Source organism: Neoarius graeffei, chromosome 20 (assembly GCF_027579695.1).
Source record: "Neoarius graeffei isolate fNeoGra1 chromosome 20, fNeoGra1.pri, whole genome shotgun sequence".
Taxonomy (NCBI): Eukaryota; Metazoa; Chordata; class Actinopteri; order Siluriformes; family Ariidae; genus Neoarius; species Neoarius graeffei.
In genome coordinates, this window is record NC_083588.1 from 64,591,943 (window position 1) to 64,609,424 (window position 17,482).

Here is a 17,482-nt window from a genome sequence, read left to right on the forward strand (position 1 = left end):
AAATTCAGAGAATCTGGAAGAATCTCTGTGCGTAAGGGTCAAGGCCGGAAAACCATGCCGGGTGCCCGTGATCTTCGGGCCCTTAGACGGCACTGCATCACATACAGGCATGCTTCTGTATTGGAAATCACAAAATGGGCTCAGGAATATTTCCAGAGAACATTATCTGTGAACACAATTCACCGTGCCATCCGCCGTTGCCAGCTAAAAGTCTATAGTTCAAAGAAGAAGCCGTATCTAAACACGATCCAGAAGCGCAGACGTCTTCTCTGGGCCAAGGCTCATTTAAAATGGACTGTGGCAAAGTGGAAAACTGTTCTGTGGTCAGACGAATCAAAATTTGAAGTTCTTTATGGAAATCAGGGACGCCGTGTCATTCGGACTAAAGAGGAGAAGGACGATCCGAGTTGTTATCAGTGCTCAGTTCAGAAGCCTGCATCTCTGATGGTATGGGGTTGCATTAGTGCGTGTGGCATGGGCAGCTTACACATCTGGAAAGACACCATTAATGCTGAAAGGTATATCCAGGTTCTAGAGCAACATATGCTCCCATCCAGACGACGTCTCTTTCAGGGAAGACCTTGCATTTTCCAACATGACAATGCCAAACCACATGCTGCATCAATTACAGCATCATGGCTGCGTAGAAGAAGGGTCCGGGTACTGAACTGGCCAGCCTGCAGTCCAGATCTTTCACCCATAGAAAACATTTGGCGCATCATTAAACGGAAGATACGACAAAAAAGACCTAAGACAGTTGAGCAACTAGAATCCTACATTAGACAAGAATGGGTTAACATTCCTATCCCTAAACTTGAGCAACTTGTCTCCTCAGTCCCCAGACGTTTACAGACTGTTGTAAAGAGAAAAGGGGATGTCTCACAGTGGGAAACATGGCCTTGTCCCAACTTTTTTGAGATGTGTTGTTGTCATGAAATTTAAAATCACCTAATTTTTCTCTTTAAATGATACATTTTCTCAGTTTAAACATTTGATATGTCATCTATGTTCTATTCTGAAAAAAATATGGAATTTTGAAACTTCCACATCATTGCATTCCGTTTTATTTACAATTTGTACTTTGTCCCAACTTTTTTGGAATCGGGGTTGTATGTTAACGCTAATTCATGCTAGCATAGCTATACATTTTTTTAAAATCCTGGTGACAAGTTAACAGCAGCTTTTAAATGATCAAGGTCACTGTAAATCCCACCATAAATCACACTCCTACAGTCAAAACATCAACAAATAATTTTTGAGTTTGTTATTTCGATGTGAATATAATCACATAATTAATATTGACTCGGACACAAGGGGGCATGTCATCATGCGTTCAAATGTAAAGCCGCTTTCACATTTTGATTATTTTCGTAACTAGTAAAATTATTCAAATTTGGTACTAAAATCGATATTGAAAAGTCTGCATGCATACCTTATATTCAAATGTGTAATCTCTCAAGCACATACGCTTTATAACCTGGCTGGTGTTGAATTTAATTGAACATGAAAATGATTGAATTTCTTTAAATACAGCACTTATTACAGAGGTCCTCGAATTGTGGGAGGCCGAAATAAAATCTCAGAAGCTCTCAGAATCTCTACTTCGTCATATTTAATGTCAATTTATTCTGAAAGATTAAGTGAGTGTTTAGAAACAGATGTTCTTAAGCATTATTAAAATGAAATACACTCACCGGCTGCTTTATTAGAAACACCCATACATCTACCTGCTGTTTTCCAATCAGCTAAACACTTGACAGCAGCACAATGCGTAAAATCATGCAGATACAAATCAAGAGCTTCAGTTAATGTTCACTAACATTCAAACATCAGAACGGGAAAAACTGTGATCTCAAAGTGGAACTTTCACTGTGGTATGGGTGTTGGTTTGAGCCAGATGGACTGGTTTGAGTATTTCAGAAACTGCTGATCTCCTGGGGTTTTCACACACAGCAGTCTCTAGAGTTTACACAGAATGGTGCAGAAAACAAAAAACACTGAGTGAGTGAGCGACAGTTCTGTGGGTGGAAACAAACGCCTTGTTGATAAGAGAGGGTCAGAGGGAAATGAACAGATTTTAGGTGGTTTGAGTTTTTTTGCCAGGAAGGATATAGTAACTCCACCTAAACAACTTTAACATTTTGGATAAACTTCAGTCAGGTTTCAGAGCCCTTCACAGCACAGAGTCTGCCTTACTTAAAGTGCATAATGACATCTTGCTCGCTGTAGACTCTGGTTCATGTGCCATCCTTCTCCTCAGTACTGCATTTGACACTATAGACCACAATATTCTGTTGGCACGCCTACATGACAAAGTAGGACTGCAAGGCCCAGTCCTGAACTGGTTTAGGTCCTATTTGGAGGACAGAACCTTTTGTGTTAAAGTAAGCAGCCAGTCTTCCTCCACTGCTGCAAGTAAATATGGTGTCCCCCAAGGATCCATTCTAGGCCCCTTGGTCTTCTCCCTTTACATGCTGCCCCTGGGCTCTATCCTCGAGAAGCATAACATTCAATATCACTGCTACGCCGATGATACACAGCTCTACCTGCCCTTCACTCCAAATTGCACTTCCACCCTCAACAAACTGTTTAGCTGTCTTGAGGATATTAAATATTGGATGGCATACAACTTTTTGCAACTTAATGAAAGCAAAACTGAAATAATTCTATTTGGCTCCTCCTCTTCTGTCGCTAGCCTTGGTAATGCACTTGGTCCTCATTCGTCAAACCTACATAGCATAGTCAGAAATCTGGGCGTTCTACTAGACAGCTCCTTAAATTTCAACAAGCAAGTCAGTAGCGTGGTTAAAGGCAGCTTCTATCAATTAAGAACCATAGCCAAGCTGAAACCCATTCTATCCCCAACAGACCTTGAAACAGTCATCCATGCATTCATCTCCTCCCGTTTAGACTACTGTAATTCCCTGTACATAGGTATGTCACAATCAAATCTCAACAAACTCCAGCTTGTACAGAATGCTGCTGCCAGGCTCCGTACCAACACAAAAAAGAGGGAACACATTACGCCGATTTTAGCTCAGCTCCACTGGCTTCCAGTTAAATTCAGAATTGAATTTAAAATTTTACTTTTTGTTTTTAAAGCCCTTAATGGTTTAGCCCCACCATACATTTCTGAACTTCTGCTCCCACACTCTGCACCCAGGTCACAAAATCAATCACTCCTTACCGTCCCACGTTCACGCCTCAAAACCCGTGGTGACCGAGCTTTTTCTGTAGCTGCTCCAAAGCTTTGGAATGCCCTCCCTCCGCACATCAAATCCTCCTCTACAATTACTTCTTTTAAATCCAATCTTAAGACCTATTTTTTCTCACTTGTTTTTAATTCATACTGATGTCTGGTTTTATTTTATTTACTTACTTATTTTTGTTGTTGTTGTTGTGCCACCAATAACCACACATAATCTTGTGTAGATGTATGGTCTTATTGCCCATGTTAAGACTCCTTAGCTAACTTTTTTGTGAAGCACTTTGGCTCAACCCCTGTTGTTTTTAAATGTGCTATATAAATAAATGACTTGACTTGACAACTCATATAATCACTCTTTACATCCGTGATGAGCAGAAAAGCATCTCAGCATGCAACATCAGAAGAACACATTGGGTTCCACTCCTGCAGCCAAGAACAGGGATCTTACAATCAACAACAAGTTCCTATTAAAGTGGCCGGTGAGTGTATGTGCTAGCCAGTTAATTATAGAATGGAAGGATAGTTATTTGATTTATAAAAGTGGTTGGAAGATGAAGGCAAAGCTTCCAAATACGAAATAGAGAAACAAATCCCAATGAATGAAGGATTGAAGGAATACATGGCAAATTTTAATTTAAAAATTTTCAGCTCTTCCCTATGTTTATGAGATTGTTTCTGAGGATTGGACATGATGATGTGATGCATTGTGGTTATTATTTTACACCATGCCTGAAGGAAGGCCAACATTTTTTTTTTCAGATTATACAAAGTTTTGCCTCTTAAACCAGAAATGAGTTGCTGTTTTTTTAAAGGCATGCTCCTAAGAGGCTATTTGAGGACCACACACTAAGGCTGGATTATTTTTATTTTCTTCTCCAAGCCAAATGAGCTCATTTCTATCCATCTACAATCATCAAAAGCCCCATAAACAGCATTTATGTCATGAAGTTTGCGTGAACCTGCTGTGCTGTGTCGTGCTGACGTACCTGATCCCAGCTGAACTCCTTCAGCTCCTGCACAGGCGAGGAGTTAAAGAGAGACACGGGGAGAGGAGAGGAGGAAAAGCAGCAGGAGCAGCGGGAAAGACACGCCGATGAAAGGGAAGAAGAAGGAGGGATGTCGAGGGAGGACAAGAAGAAAGGGAACAAAGGGGGGAACAGTTTGTTAGTGACTGGGTCATTAGGTGGAAGCAGTGTGTACGCTATGACAGAATTCTGAGGGAAAAGCAGAAGATGCTTAACACTAAAGCCTAATGAGGACACACAAAGAGGGAGAGAGAAAGAGAGAGAGAGAGAGAGAGAGAGAGAGAGAGAGAGATTGATCAACACATATCCAACAATTTCTTCTTGATGTCTTTACTCAGGGTGGTCTCGGTCTCTCAGCACTGCTTTACCACACTAAAACGTTTTATCTTTATCAGAAATCAAACACTGTGTTATATAATTATGTATAAAGCGCACTAAATAAATCCATTAGCTGCGTCTCAAACACTTAATAGTATTTATTATACAATATGGTCCCTGCTGAACAAAAAAAAAAAAATCATTAGGAAAATCTCCAATTTCCATTATGTAACGGACCTTAATCAGACCTGCCTTAACGATGTTCATCATATTCCATTAGTGATTTTTTTTTTAACCATTAAATTCCACTTCACCCTAATAGTACTGTTTCTCCTGGGTACCATCCATCCAAATCTAATTAGAAACACCATCAGGAACCAGTAGAAACACCATATTCTCTTAAACTACCATTAGATACCACCAAAAAATGCATTAAAGTCAATTAGGGACCAGTAAAGATCACCAGTGTTTTCCATTCTATAATGTACCTTCAGGAAACTTGGCTTCATGGTTTCAATCAGATTCCTGAAAATGTCCATCAAGGAACCATTACAAGCAAACATTCCATTAAGCCAACTTTAGCGTTCACTAGAAATTCGTTAAAATCTATTCGTTATCACTCGTTATGTCTAACGGTTTCCATTATGTTATAGATTTTACTAAGACTTGTTCTAATGGTCTGATTTTCTAGTTACTATTAAATCTTATCCAAACTAAATTATACATTCTTTCAAAAGGAAATTATTTCCATCAGAGTATCATTAGATAAGCCATCAGGAACCATTAGAGCCGACCATTCCAGACCACTGGAAATATGTTAAACCCAATCAGGAACCAGTAGAAACCTTTAAATGACTTCTCTTGGCTTTCTACTCATACATATTCATTTTCTTTACAACTAACTCTAGCTAGCTACCATAAGCAAACCTGACAGGTTTAAGTAAATATCTTGAGGTACTTTTGAGGGCAAAATAGCTAGCTAGCTAACATAAGCTAACACAACATGATTTCTGAGAAGATTTTAAAAGTCATTATCATAAATATTTAGAATCTTCACTGCTAACTCTAGCTAGCCAACACTAAAAATCCTGACAGGTTTGAGAAAATGTCTTTTGGTACTTTTAAGGGTAAAAGAGTTAGCTAGCTAACATAAGCTAACACGACATGATTTCTGAGATTATAAAGTCGTTATCATAAATGTTCATAATCTTCAATCCTCACTCTAGCTAGCCAACATAAAAACCTCACAGATTTGAGAAAACGCATTTAGGTACTTTTGAGGGCAAAATAACTAGCTAGCTAACATAAACAAACCTGACAGGTTTAAGTAAACATCCTTAGCTACTTCTGAGGGCAAAATTGCTAGCTCGCTAACCTAAGCTAACACAACATGATTTCTGAGAAGATTTTAAAAGTCGTTATCATAAATATTCATAATCTTCACTGCTAGCTCCAGCTAGGCAACATAAAAAAAAAACCTAACAGTTTGAGAAAACGTCTTTAGATACTTTTAAAGGTCCCATGGCATGGTGGTTTGTTGATGCTTTAAACGGGCTCGTGGAGGCTTCCGGATGTTATATCCGCAACCTTTCTCAAAATGAACCCTCGGCACGTAAATATAGCCTCCTGGGAGAAAGCCCCATTTCAGCGCTTTTCCCAGTGCGTCGTTTTGCTAATGAGAAGCAGGAGGCGGGGAAGGGTAGAGGGTGGGGGCAGGCCATGGGGGGAGGGGGAGGGGCTTGACCAAGCTGCGCACACACATACTCGCTGCTATCAGCGCCTGTAGCCACGCTGCTAAGACAAAACCCCGTTCTCCCTCGGACTCCTTTCGTAAACTCAACGTGACACAGAGAACAGAGAGTGAGAGTGTTCGGAGTGGTAGTTTACGAACGTATAATACCCTAGGCTTGAACACGCACTCCATAACCAAAGAGGATAGAAGCAGCAACTACAGCAACATATCGCTTATCCAACAGAAGACATGCATTGCGGAGCAATAGTCAAACATAAGCTCATAAGTTACAGTCAATTTCCAGACTAAACTCAGTTTAACAGAGCATGCTGCATGCTCTTTAGTTTTGTAGTGCAGAGTACCTGGCTAACTGCAGGAAGCAGTTAGCTGCACAGCTAATGTAGCCATTGCTAGGCTAACGCACCGATTTTAAAACACGGCAAAACAACCAGTTATACACTTACTTGTTGGGTGTTTGTGGCTGATGCGGCAGGGATGCTTGGTACGGACCCAGGCTTCAGTGACAGTTGATGTGCAAAACCTGCCCTGTACTGTCCCAAGTTGTGGAAACATTCCTCAGGAAAATGCTTCCGACAAACATACACCGTCTTAGGTAGACTCGACGGCGTATTATTGAAGTAAATAAAATTAAGCCACTGCGTCTTCAGGGGCTCTCCCGTCGGCAGTAAAAACAGACTCTTTTCTGTGTTGTCACATCCATGTACAGCGCAATTTCCATGTTTCGCTCGCTTAGGTGATGCCATGTTGTTGTGTCCTCTATGGTCTCCTCACTACAACTGGGCGGGGCAATCCATACAGTGGGTGGGAATCCAGAGGGGGGGCGTGGGGATCATCTCCCTTGCTGACGTAGTAAAGGGAAGAGCTTATCAACGCGCCGTTTTGACGCGCCATTCTCAAATGTTGGGCATAGTTTGGTTTACACATTATGAAATTTCTAGCCACTGGGGTGACTTGCGAAGGTCAGAGGAACTCATTTTAACGTTAAAAAACCTCAGAAAGTGAAAATTTTATGCCATGGGACCTTTAAGAGTAAAATAGTGAGCTAGCTAGCATTATTGCTATTATATGCTGCAGTGTGATTGGTTTGAATGACAGATGGATGATCCAGAACAAAATACGTTGGTGAAATCTGTCATTAGATTAGTTATAGTCAGGACGTATATCTTAGCTAAAATGGATAGTTGCTAATATTGTAAGTGAACTCTCTGTCAGATGGATAACAGCATGTACATGTGGTCATTAAGGAATTCAGAAAAATGAAAGTTACTAACTGGTTTAGTGGCTGCGGTGAGAGACTCCATTTCAGCGTGGGTCATCCACACGTTACTGGTCGACTAAAGACAGAAAGACACAGGACGTTGTTACTCAGTGATAAAATTCAGAACTGGATATTTAGCTCTCTTACTGAACATTCAGTGTAAAGCCAAATGAGGACCTGATACTGTGTGTGTTTTAAATGAATACCGTTATAATGCTGTTAAATCCTGCTTTGGTGAGTGAAAGTGAATCTTAGGATGCTTTCACACATGCAGTATTGAAGGTCTTGTGTGTTCTCTCCTTCCCTTCAGTGCGGTTCTTTCGGCAGGTGAGAACACAGCGATCACACTCAGGTGTGGACCAAAAGCAAGTGAACTCGACTCTGAATCGACTCACCCTCGGAAAGTGAATCAAACGTGCCATGCTGTTTCTGATTGCGCAATTTTTAAAAAACTTCAGAAATGCCATGTGTTCTAGAGATATGGACCGATAATAAAAACAAAAAGCGAAAATAAACGCAGGATGTACTACACAAAATGTTTTAAACTACAGTAGTTGTTTATATAATTATACCTTTATGATTAGTTCATTTATTCAGTGCCAGCTCCATGTCCTCCATGCTCAGGAGACTTTTGTGATTTCTACAAGCACTTGGTAAAAGTTTGTTTACTGCTGTATTTCTGACCAACGAAGGAAACACATTTTCAGCCCTACACACAACTCCGATAATGATTGTAGCTTTGTGGTTTATTTAATTATGTGTAGTGCAAAACGAAACAGCAAACGAATCAAAAGAATCAATTTCACTCTGATTCGGGTTTGACACACAGAAATAGGTCCACTTTGTGATGTGTTAATGTGCAGTGTATGTGTGTGTGTGTGTGTGTGTGTGCGTACAGAGCGGGTGCTGGCTGGAGCAGATGGGCTGGTGAGTGACACCATCTCCTGGATGGCGAGGCGCAGTTTGAGGCGGTGCAGCGGATTACTGATGCCGATCTCACGCTGGATCTCTGTGTCAGATAGGTTTGCCATGATCGCTCCACTCTTCACATTAGCACGACACGCTGCCACGTACCACGCTGGCATGCCCACCCACAGCTGAGACGGAGAGATGGTCAGAGAGAAAGATAAAGCAATGAAGAAATACATTTAGAAAAAGAGAAAAATAGCAAGGAGCGCAAGTGTGTGTGTGTGTGTGTGTGTGTGTGTGTGAGACGTTAAAGGCTAAAATCTTTTCAACACAAGAAAGCAGCTTTTTTGCATTAATGATAAGATCACACAGAGGTCACTAAAATTTGGATTTTTTTAGGTTAGTTTCCCTTTTTCAAGCTCAAAATAATAATGGGTGTGGCTTATTGGAGTCAGACGCCCATTCGTATTCCTCTATGGTCATGCTATTTAAAGGTCCAGAGCTAATGATGCGTTTACCATGTTCACAAGAAGAGTCCACACGAACGACGCCCTCTTGTGGTATTCACGACTTCGGAAGTGGAAATTTTCTGAAAGCTCATGAGTAGTGACGTGTTTGGCGACGTTTTCAGGAATAGTGGAGGCCATGGAAATCCATTTCTCATTAGATGATAAGTTCATATCTTGTAATTTAACTCATATAGTTTTCTTTATAATTTTATATGTCTGAGGAAGATGTTGATATTCCCAATGTTTTCATAATGCCTTTGCTTTTCCTACGTTACATTCCATTATGTGCTTGTTAGCGTGCTAAATTGCTAACGCTAGCCTGAACATGGAGTCTTTTGGCGTCCATGTTGCCGTTGCCTAGCAGCGGAGCTCTCATACAATCTCCCATGTCGTAATCATGAGCTCCATTTGAAGGCAGAATGAGTAAACGAGGTGAAACTGTAATCCGATCCCTCGGCCCACCCAGGTGGTCTGAGGCAAATACGTCCACATCATATCTGTAGCTTGAACGTGAACGCATTATCACTGTGTCCCAGACAGCAACAAAACATAAATAGATCATGATTGTGAGAACGTGTGGAAATGATTTTCATAGCTTCATTCATTGGCTCATCTTTCATTCATTTATAAATTTACAAATGTAATCTGATCACCAGGTGTGAACGAGGCCTAATGGCGCAGATATTCTCCTATAACAGTGTTCTTAGTGCTCTATACTGACACCTAGTGGTGCATTAACGGTGGCCTGTCCAGATATCGCCCTCTGGTGTTGTGGAGACCCTGTAGCGTGATACTGACGAGGCTTACAAGTAATAAGTATGCAGATATTTATTCATGTATGTAAATAAAAACAGTCCAAACCTCTAGCCAGGACACAACGGTGGGGCCGTCCCAGGAGGCGAAGGGAAGCCCCTGACGACACGCCTCCTCCAACAGCTCATGTCTTAAAGAAAGAAAGATTCTCGGTTTAATAAAATGACACAAGTACAGTTTCAACATCAAAACCAAAATCAGTAAGAATGAGAAGAAAGAAATGAAAAGACGAGGAAACAAGTGAACAGAAATAGCTGCTGCGTCTCAAGTTTTATACTTTTCTATACCACCAACAACAACAACACCTTGAATGTAAGGAACAAAACACACGCTGTTATAGTAAAATAATCCATGTCCACATAACAAAGTGTTTAATATTAAAAAACTTTTTATCCTTTTCTAGTTACATTTAATATTGTGGACCATCTGTAAAACAAGTTATTTCCTTATAAATGAGCTATTACTATAGAAACGATAACGTATTAAAACAAGCGTGTTAGTATAAACCTGTAATGTGACTCACTGACAGAAAATGAGAAAACTAATCAACACCTCATGACCAATCAGAATCAAGAATTCGACAGGGCTGTGGTATCACATTAATTTGCTCTGCTTAATCCTTCATGTTATTACGCTTTCAACAAGCTAGCTGTTTATGTTTAGCTAACGCCCTGCAGAGCCCGTTAGCTTATTTAATGTTATTTAGCTAGCTAACATTAGTTAGTTACAGCTTCCTGTTTGTAGATTTAGAAGCTTTGCTGCACTTTTCGGTCTCGGTTTTGAAAATTTGGACATTTGACAGCTCAAACATCACTGCCCTATAAACGTCCACTATAAAGTGTATAATGTAAGAATATAGTGAGTGATTCGAGACGCAGCCCGTATGGAGAAAGACAGACGAGTGTACTTCTTCTTGCTGCGGCGGTCCTTGTCCACGGGTCCAGCCATCTTGGTGAGACCGAGTGGGTCGACGGAGCCCAGATCATCAGACGGAGTGGAAGCTGGAATAGAAAACCAGGATAAACTTGATAGTTAGTAGTGGACTCAGATACTTTGGACGCTAAAATACATTTAACATTTAAGAATGTCCCAGTTTCATGTGTGTCCATGTCCTAAATGTTTCTATACTTAATATGAAAGTCCCTTTCATCTCTGCCAATCATGTCCTTGTCCCTTTGTGCCACATCGTCCACCTGTCACTCATATCTCTATCCTTTATATCCTTGTCCCTCATGTCTCTGCTCTTCATCTCCAGGTCCCTCATATCTTTGCCCTTCATGTGTCTCTAACCTCTATGTACAGGTACATCATGCCCCTGTCCCTTGTGTCCCTGTCCCTCAGGCCTTCATGAACCAGTCCCTTGTGTCTCTCTTGGTCTCCTATACCCCTGTCTTATGCCCATGTTTTCTCTGTCCATCATGTCCTTGTGTCTTGTATCTCTGCCCTTCATGTTCTGGTCCCATCATGGCCCTTGTGTCTCTGCACTACATGTCCCTGTCTCTTATGTCTCTGCCCTTCATGAACCACTCCCTTCTGTCTCTCCTCTTCATCTCTTGGTCCCCTATACCCCACCCCTGTTTTATTTCTCTACCCATCACGTTCCCATCCTTTACATCCCTGTCCCTCAGGTCTCTGCCCTTCATGAACCAGTTCCTTGTGTCTATTCCCTTCATTTCTTGGTCTCCTATATTCCTGTCTTATTCCCATGCTGTCTCTGTCCATCATGTCCCTGAATCTTGTATCTCTGCCCTTCATATTCTGGTCTCTCTTGTCTTACATGTCATAATCCTTGTGTCTCTGCATTTCATGTCCCTGTCTCTTATGTCTCTGCCCTTCATGAACCAGTCCCTTTTGTCTCTCCCCTTCATCTCTTAGTCCCCTATACCCCTGTCTATGTTTCTGCCCATCACATCCCTGTCCCTAATGTCTATTACGTCCCAGTCTCTTGTATCTCTGCCCTTTATGTTCTCGTCCCTCTTGTCTTACAGGCCCTACATGTCATCACCCTTGATGTCTCAGCTCTTCATGTTAACGTCCTTTGTCTCTGCCCATTGTCTTCCTGTCCCTGGCTCACCCAAAGAGGTGGACTCGCGGCCTGGCTGTCCCATGCGTCCCTTCTCCTTCTTTCCAAACAGACGGCCAATGGAAGACTTGATACTTTTCTTTTTGCTGGCCTTGTGGAGAGAATCCTGACTGCTGTTAGAGCTGCTGCCGTCTGCCGACAGACTTCAGGGACAAGAGACAGAGAGACGGAGAGAGACAGATTCACAGAGAGAAACATACTTTAAAAAAAAAAAAGATCAGTTTAAGGTGGAGTCTCAGGACAATTTAACCAGACATGTTTGCTCATGTTAAGCTAGCTATCATATTATTCCGCAGTACACTTTACGAGATGTTGTATCGCAATATAACATTTTCCCGTGTTTCAAATTCTGACCCAGAAGCAGCTGATGTTAAAATATAAAGCGTCTCACGGACCTGCGGAACTCGCGGCTGTCATCCAGCATGGCTCCGGGGTGGGTGTGGCTCATTCTGTCCAATCTCAGCGCACGAGGGGTGGGAGGAGGGGTGGAGTCCAGCAGGGCCAAGGACCTGTCGTCTTCCTTGTTGTTCTGAGAAACAAAACGAATCAAATCCTGTGATTTAATCAGACGATTAGATGCATCTATAAATAAGAAAAACTCATTTTTTAAAATTAGCGGTCAAGCATTTTGTCAAATAAGCATATTTTAAATAAATTAAGCAATATATATTATAAGATCCACCCTTTTAAATTATGTCTGATTAAAAGAACAATTTAAATATGAATTGATTAATTGTGGAATTTATCAAGCATTTTTTGTTTTAATGGTACTACAGTGCCCCCTTTGTGCCGTAGCCTCGCTGTTTAGTTTAGCATTTGTAGTGTTAGCATTACCGTAGTTAATCCGAAGATCTAAAATGCTAAGATTGTGTATATCCCTGAATTATTGTTGCTTAATTTTTTAATATAGCACATTTGCAAGTCAAAGCATCAGCTAGACCTGTTCCAGAACTTATGGTGCATTTCTCAAACACAACAACAGAACCGCGTCTTATTGTCATTGACGAGTTTTTGCTGATACGCTACCTGTCTCTCAGTCTCGCGTGCCGGAGAGTGGGGCAGGCGTGGGGTGGAGTGACCCGAGCTGGGCGGAGAGGGAGACGCCAGGGTGGAGGAGGTGAGGGACGGAGTAATGAAGGTCCTGCCACTGGCGTCTCTTCCTAAAGAGGACGGAGGAACCGGAGGTCCGTCCAGAGCCACGCTGCTCACGCGGCTCTCGATCTCTTCAGCCCTCAACTCTGTGTTCTCCTTCTCCTCCTGAATCAATCTGAGACACACAGACAGAATGAAATAAGCGTTGGTAGATCTCAGATATGCAAAGTGTGTGAAGAACTGGAAGGAACTCAAAATGGAGAAATGACCAACGAATAAATGACAGATTTTCTATATTTTTGTCAAAAGTTTCCCCTCTTTATTTGGCATGAGGTGAAATATTACTGTTTTAAATTGTTATAAAATTAAAGTTTTGTGTCATTTGTCATGTTACATAACGTGTTTGTGCATCTGAAGCTCACTTGATCTCCTTGTTGATGGCCTCCAGCTGCTCCTGAAGCATGATGGCCAGTGTCTGGACATCTGTCTGTCCGCTGGGAGAAAGTAGCTCAGAGCCAAAGAGCGTCTCACGATCATCATCCTCATCAGAGCAGCCGCCCTCGACTCCGCCCTCGAAACCCGGGCCAAGCAAAGCGCCGCTCTCCCATTCGCCGTACTGCATAGGAGAGGAGGGGTTTAGCAATATGACCCCAGATACACATCCATTGTAGCAATAAAAAATAACTGAAGCTTCTCACCTTGCTGGCATCCTCTCTGGCTCCGCCCCAACGTCCTCGATGGGCCCGTCTGACCACACCCCCTGAGCCTGTACTGCCATAATGATCCAGGTGAGTGGTGGAGCCAGCAGGAAGAGAACCGCCTCCCTGGGAGTACCTGAGCTCCAGAGCACTGCCGGGAAGAGAGCTGCCGAGGAGAACCGAGAACCATCAGCACTCCCACTGAACTGTACCTTTAAACGTAACCGGGACCTGGAACTTCAGCCCACCAGGGAGTATTTTACATTTTGAGAGGTTCCTTTGCTTTGACTGACAGGTGTCGTAACTGTGGTAAGTCATTATGTGAGTAAATGTGATTCTCTTATTCGAACTAGAAGTTGGCTAAATTATTAAACATGTTCATTTATACTTGCAGAGCAAAACCATAAGTGGGAAAGTCCATTATAAAGGCTACATAAATCCTCACCAGGTCCAGTTCCTTCGAGTCATAGTGCTCTAAATACTGCATTACAAAAATCACTCGGGGAAAAAAAACCATCACATCATGACTTGGCAATGTTACAATCTTAAAAGCGTTCAGAACACCAATGAGGAGGAGGGGGGAGGGGAGGGTGGGGGAGGGGCTTACCGAGAGTAGGAGGAGCCAGACCGGCCCCTCAGCTGATCCAGTTCCAGCTGCAGCCTCTCCAGTTCCGCAATCAGCTGATCCTGAGAGAGAGAGAGAGAGAGAGAGAGAGAGAGAGAGAGAGAGTTAATGAGGATGAAAAAAGAACAAAAAAGAATGATAGAGCCGAAAGAAATGGGAGGAAAGGAGGGGAAAGTAATTAAAAAATACAAAAGAAGAGAAAAGGGGAGAAAATGAAAGAAAGTAGACAGAATGTCAGAACAGCAGTGTTTCTTAGTCTTTAGCACTTTGTACTGTGCAGGTGTGTACTGATGTGTGCTGCTGTGTATTGATGTATGGGGTGTGTATTGATGTATGGGGTGTGTATTGATGTATGGGGTGTGTATTGACCTGTGGAATTGTGTATTGACTTGTGGAGGTGTGTACTGACCGGTGGAGGTGTGTATTGACCTGTGGAATTGTGTTTTGACCGGCGGAGGTGTGTATTGACCTGTGGAGGTGTGTATTGACCTGTGGAGGTGTGTATTGACCAGCGGAGGTGTGTATTGACTGGCGGAGGTGTGTATTGACCTGTGGGAGTGTGTATTGACCGGCAGAGGTGTGTATTGACCAGCGGAGGTGTGTATTGACCGGTGGAGGTGTGTATTGACCGGCGGAGGTGTGTACTGACCGGCGGAGGTGTGTATTGACCGGTGGAGGTGTGTATTGACTGGCGGAGGTGTGTACTGACCGGCGGAGGTGTGTATTGACCGGTGGAGGTGTGTATTGACTGGCGGAGGTGTGTATTGACCTGTGGGAATGTGTATTGACCGGCAGAGGTGTGTATTGACCAGCGGAGGTGTGTATTGACTGGCGGAGGTGTGTATTGACCTGTGGGAGTGTGTATTGACTGGCGGAGGTGTGTATTGACCTGTGGGAGTGTGTATTGACCGGCAGAGGTGTGTATTGACCAGCGGAGGTGTGTATTGACCGGTGGAGGTGTGTATTGACCTGTGTGAGTGTGTATTGACTGGCGGAGGTGTGTACTGACCGGCGGAGGTGTGTACTGACCGGCGGAGGTGTGTATTGACCAGTGGAGGTGTGTATTGACTGGCGGAGGTGTGTACTGACCGGCGGAGGTGTGTACTGACTGGCGGAGGTGTGTATTGACTGGCGGAGGTGTGTATTGACTGGCGGAGGTGTGTATTGACTGGCAGAGGTGTGTATTGACCGGCGGAGGTGTGTATTGACCGGTGGAGGTGTGTATTGACTGGCGGAGGTGTGTACTGACCGGCGGAGGTGTGTACTGACCGGCGGAGGTGTGTATTGACCGGTGGAGGTGTGTATTGACTGGCGGAGGTGTGTACTGACCGGCGGAGGTGTGTACTGACTGGCGGAGGTGTGTATTGACTGGCGGAGGTGTGTATTGACTGGCGGAGGTGTGTATTGACTGGCAGAGGTGTGTATTGACTGGCAGAGGTGTGTATTGACTGGCGGAGGTGTGTATTGACTGGCAGAGGTGTGTATTGACCGGCGGAGGTGTGTATTGACCTGTGTGAGTGTGTATTGACTGGCGGAGGTGTGTACTGACCGGCGGAGGTGTGTACTGACCGGCGGAGGTGTGTATTGACCGGTGGAGGTGTGTATTGACTGGCGGAGGTGTGTACTGACCGGCGGAGGTGTGTACTGACTGGCGGAGGTGTGTATTGACTGGCGGAGGTGTGTATTGACTGGCGGAGGTGTGTATTGACTGGCAGAGGTGTGTATTGACCAGCGGAGGTGTGTATTGACCGGTGGAGGTGTGTATTGACTGGCGGAGGTGTGTATTGACTGGCAGAGGTGTGTATTGACCGGCGGAGGTGTGTATTGACCTGTGTGAGTGTGTATTGACTGGCGGAGGTGTGTACTGACCGGCGGAGGTGTGTACTGACCGGCGGAGGTGTGTATTGACCGGTGGAGGTGTGTATTGACTGGCGGAGGTGTGTACTGACCGGCGGAGGTGTGTACTGACTGGCGGAGGTGTGTATTGACTGGCGGAGGTGTGTATTGACTGGCGGAGGTGTGTATTGACTGGCAGAGGTGTGTATTGACCAGCGGAGGTGTGTATTGACCGGTGGAGGTGTGTATTGACTGGCGGAGGTGTGTACTGACCGGCGGAGGTGTGTATTGACCGGCGGAGGTGTGTATTGACTGGCGGAGGTGTGTATTGACCGGCGGAGGTGTGTATTGACCGGTGGAGGTGTGTATTGACTGGCGGAGGTGTGTACTGACCGGCGGAGGTGTGTATTGACTGGCGGAGGTGTGTATTGACCGGTGGAGGTGTATTGACCTGTGGAATTGTGTTTTGACCTGCTGAGGTGTGTATTGACCGGCAGAGGTGTGTATTGACTGGCAGAGGTGTGTATTGACGTGTGTAGTACTGTATAATGTCATGGTCACTGACTGTGTTTTTACACATGTGCACAGGTGTGTATTAACCCGTGCAGGTGTGTGTACAGAAAAATGTACCTTGTTTGCCAGCAGATCATCTTGGATCTTCTTCATATTGGCGAGCTCCTCAGACAAGGCGTTCTGTGAGACATGAAGGAGTCTTACTTAGTTCACACATGGAAAAAGAATAAAAAAATCAAACGAGTCGTGTTCCGCGTGAACGCCCACCTTCTCCTCGAGCGCTGCCATGCGCTCCTTCAGGTGGAGCTGCAGGCGCTCGTTCGACTCGGACAGCAGCTTGTCCACAGTGTCGGAGAGACGCTTATTGTGTTCATCGTTCATCCTCTCCCTCTGTCTCGCCTGGACGAGAGACATAGAGAGAGAGAGAGAGAGAGAGAGAGAGAGAGAGAGAGAGAAAGAAAGAAAGAAAGTGAGTGGGAGGAAAAAAAGTGTGTTGGCCTGTGATAAAAAAATGCCTGCCTGGCAGAGAGCAGAGCAAATGTAAAACAAATCCCACACATACACAGTGACAAGAACATGTACACGGTACAACGAGCCACACACACACACACACACACACACACACACACACACACACAGTCTCTCTCTCTAAACTCGTGCATGGCCATACACGCCACTCTGCAAAACAAGTGCACTATAAGAGTATCACATTCTGGAACACAAGAAATATAAAGAAATATAAAGAAATAGAGAAACACAGAGTGAAAGAGAGAAAGGCAGAAAGTGAAGCAGAGTAAAAAAAAACGCTAAATATTAATAAATGTCCCAAAATCCCTAAAAGC

At 43.7% G+C, this 17,482-nt stretch overlaps 2 protein-coding genes across 2 annotated transcripts in view; one reads left to right on the forward strand and one right to left on the reverse strand.

The window, feature by feature from the left end:
• LOC132868929 (neurotrophin-3) overlaps positions 1 to 9,110 on the forward strand; it is a 71,854-nt gene extending 62,744 nt beyond the window's left edge. The window contains exon 2 of the transcript XR_009650898.1: positions 8,461 to 9,110. The gene's annotated coding sequence lies outside the window, so the exon portion shown is untranslated. The remainder of the gene's footprint in view (positions 1 to 8,460) is intronic.
• The window catches only part of ppfia3 (PTPRF interacting protein alpha 3), a 70,027-nt gene that overhangs the window by 23,578 nt on the left and 28,967 nt on the right, over positions 1 to 17,482 (reverse strand). The window contains exons 12-24 of the mRNA XM_060902248.1: positions 16,908 to 17,039; positions 16,758 to 16,820; positions 14,274 to 14,353; positions 13,667 to 13,832; positions 13,391 to 13,584; positions 12,903 to 13,143; positions 12,272 to 12,405; positions 11,868 to 12,019; positions 10,701 to 10,794; positions 9,842 to 9,923; positions 8,459 to 8,659; positions 7,576 to 7,638; positions 4,195 to 4,221 (exon numbers count right to left, since the gene is read on the reverse strand). Coding sequence (XP_060758231.1) covers positions 4,195 to 4,221; positions 7,576 to 7,638; positions 8,459 to 8,659; positions 9,842 to 9,923; positions 10,701 to 10,794; positions 11,868 to 12,019; positions 12,272 to 12,405; positions 12,903 to 13,143; positions 13,391 to 13,584; positions 13,667 to 13,832; positions 14,274 to 14,353; positions 16,758 to 16,820; positions 16,908 to 17,039 — 1,629 coding nt within the window. The remainder of the gene's footprint in view (positions 1 to 4,194; positions 4,222 to 7,575; positions 7,639 to 8,458; positions 8,660 to 9,841; positions 9,924 to 10,700; positions 10,795 to 11,867; positions 12,020 to 12,271; positions 12,406 to 12,902; positions 13,144 to 13,390; positions 13,585 to 13,666; positions 13,833 to 14,273; positions 14,354 to 16,757; positions 16,821 to 16,907; positions 17,040 to 17,482) is intronic.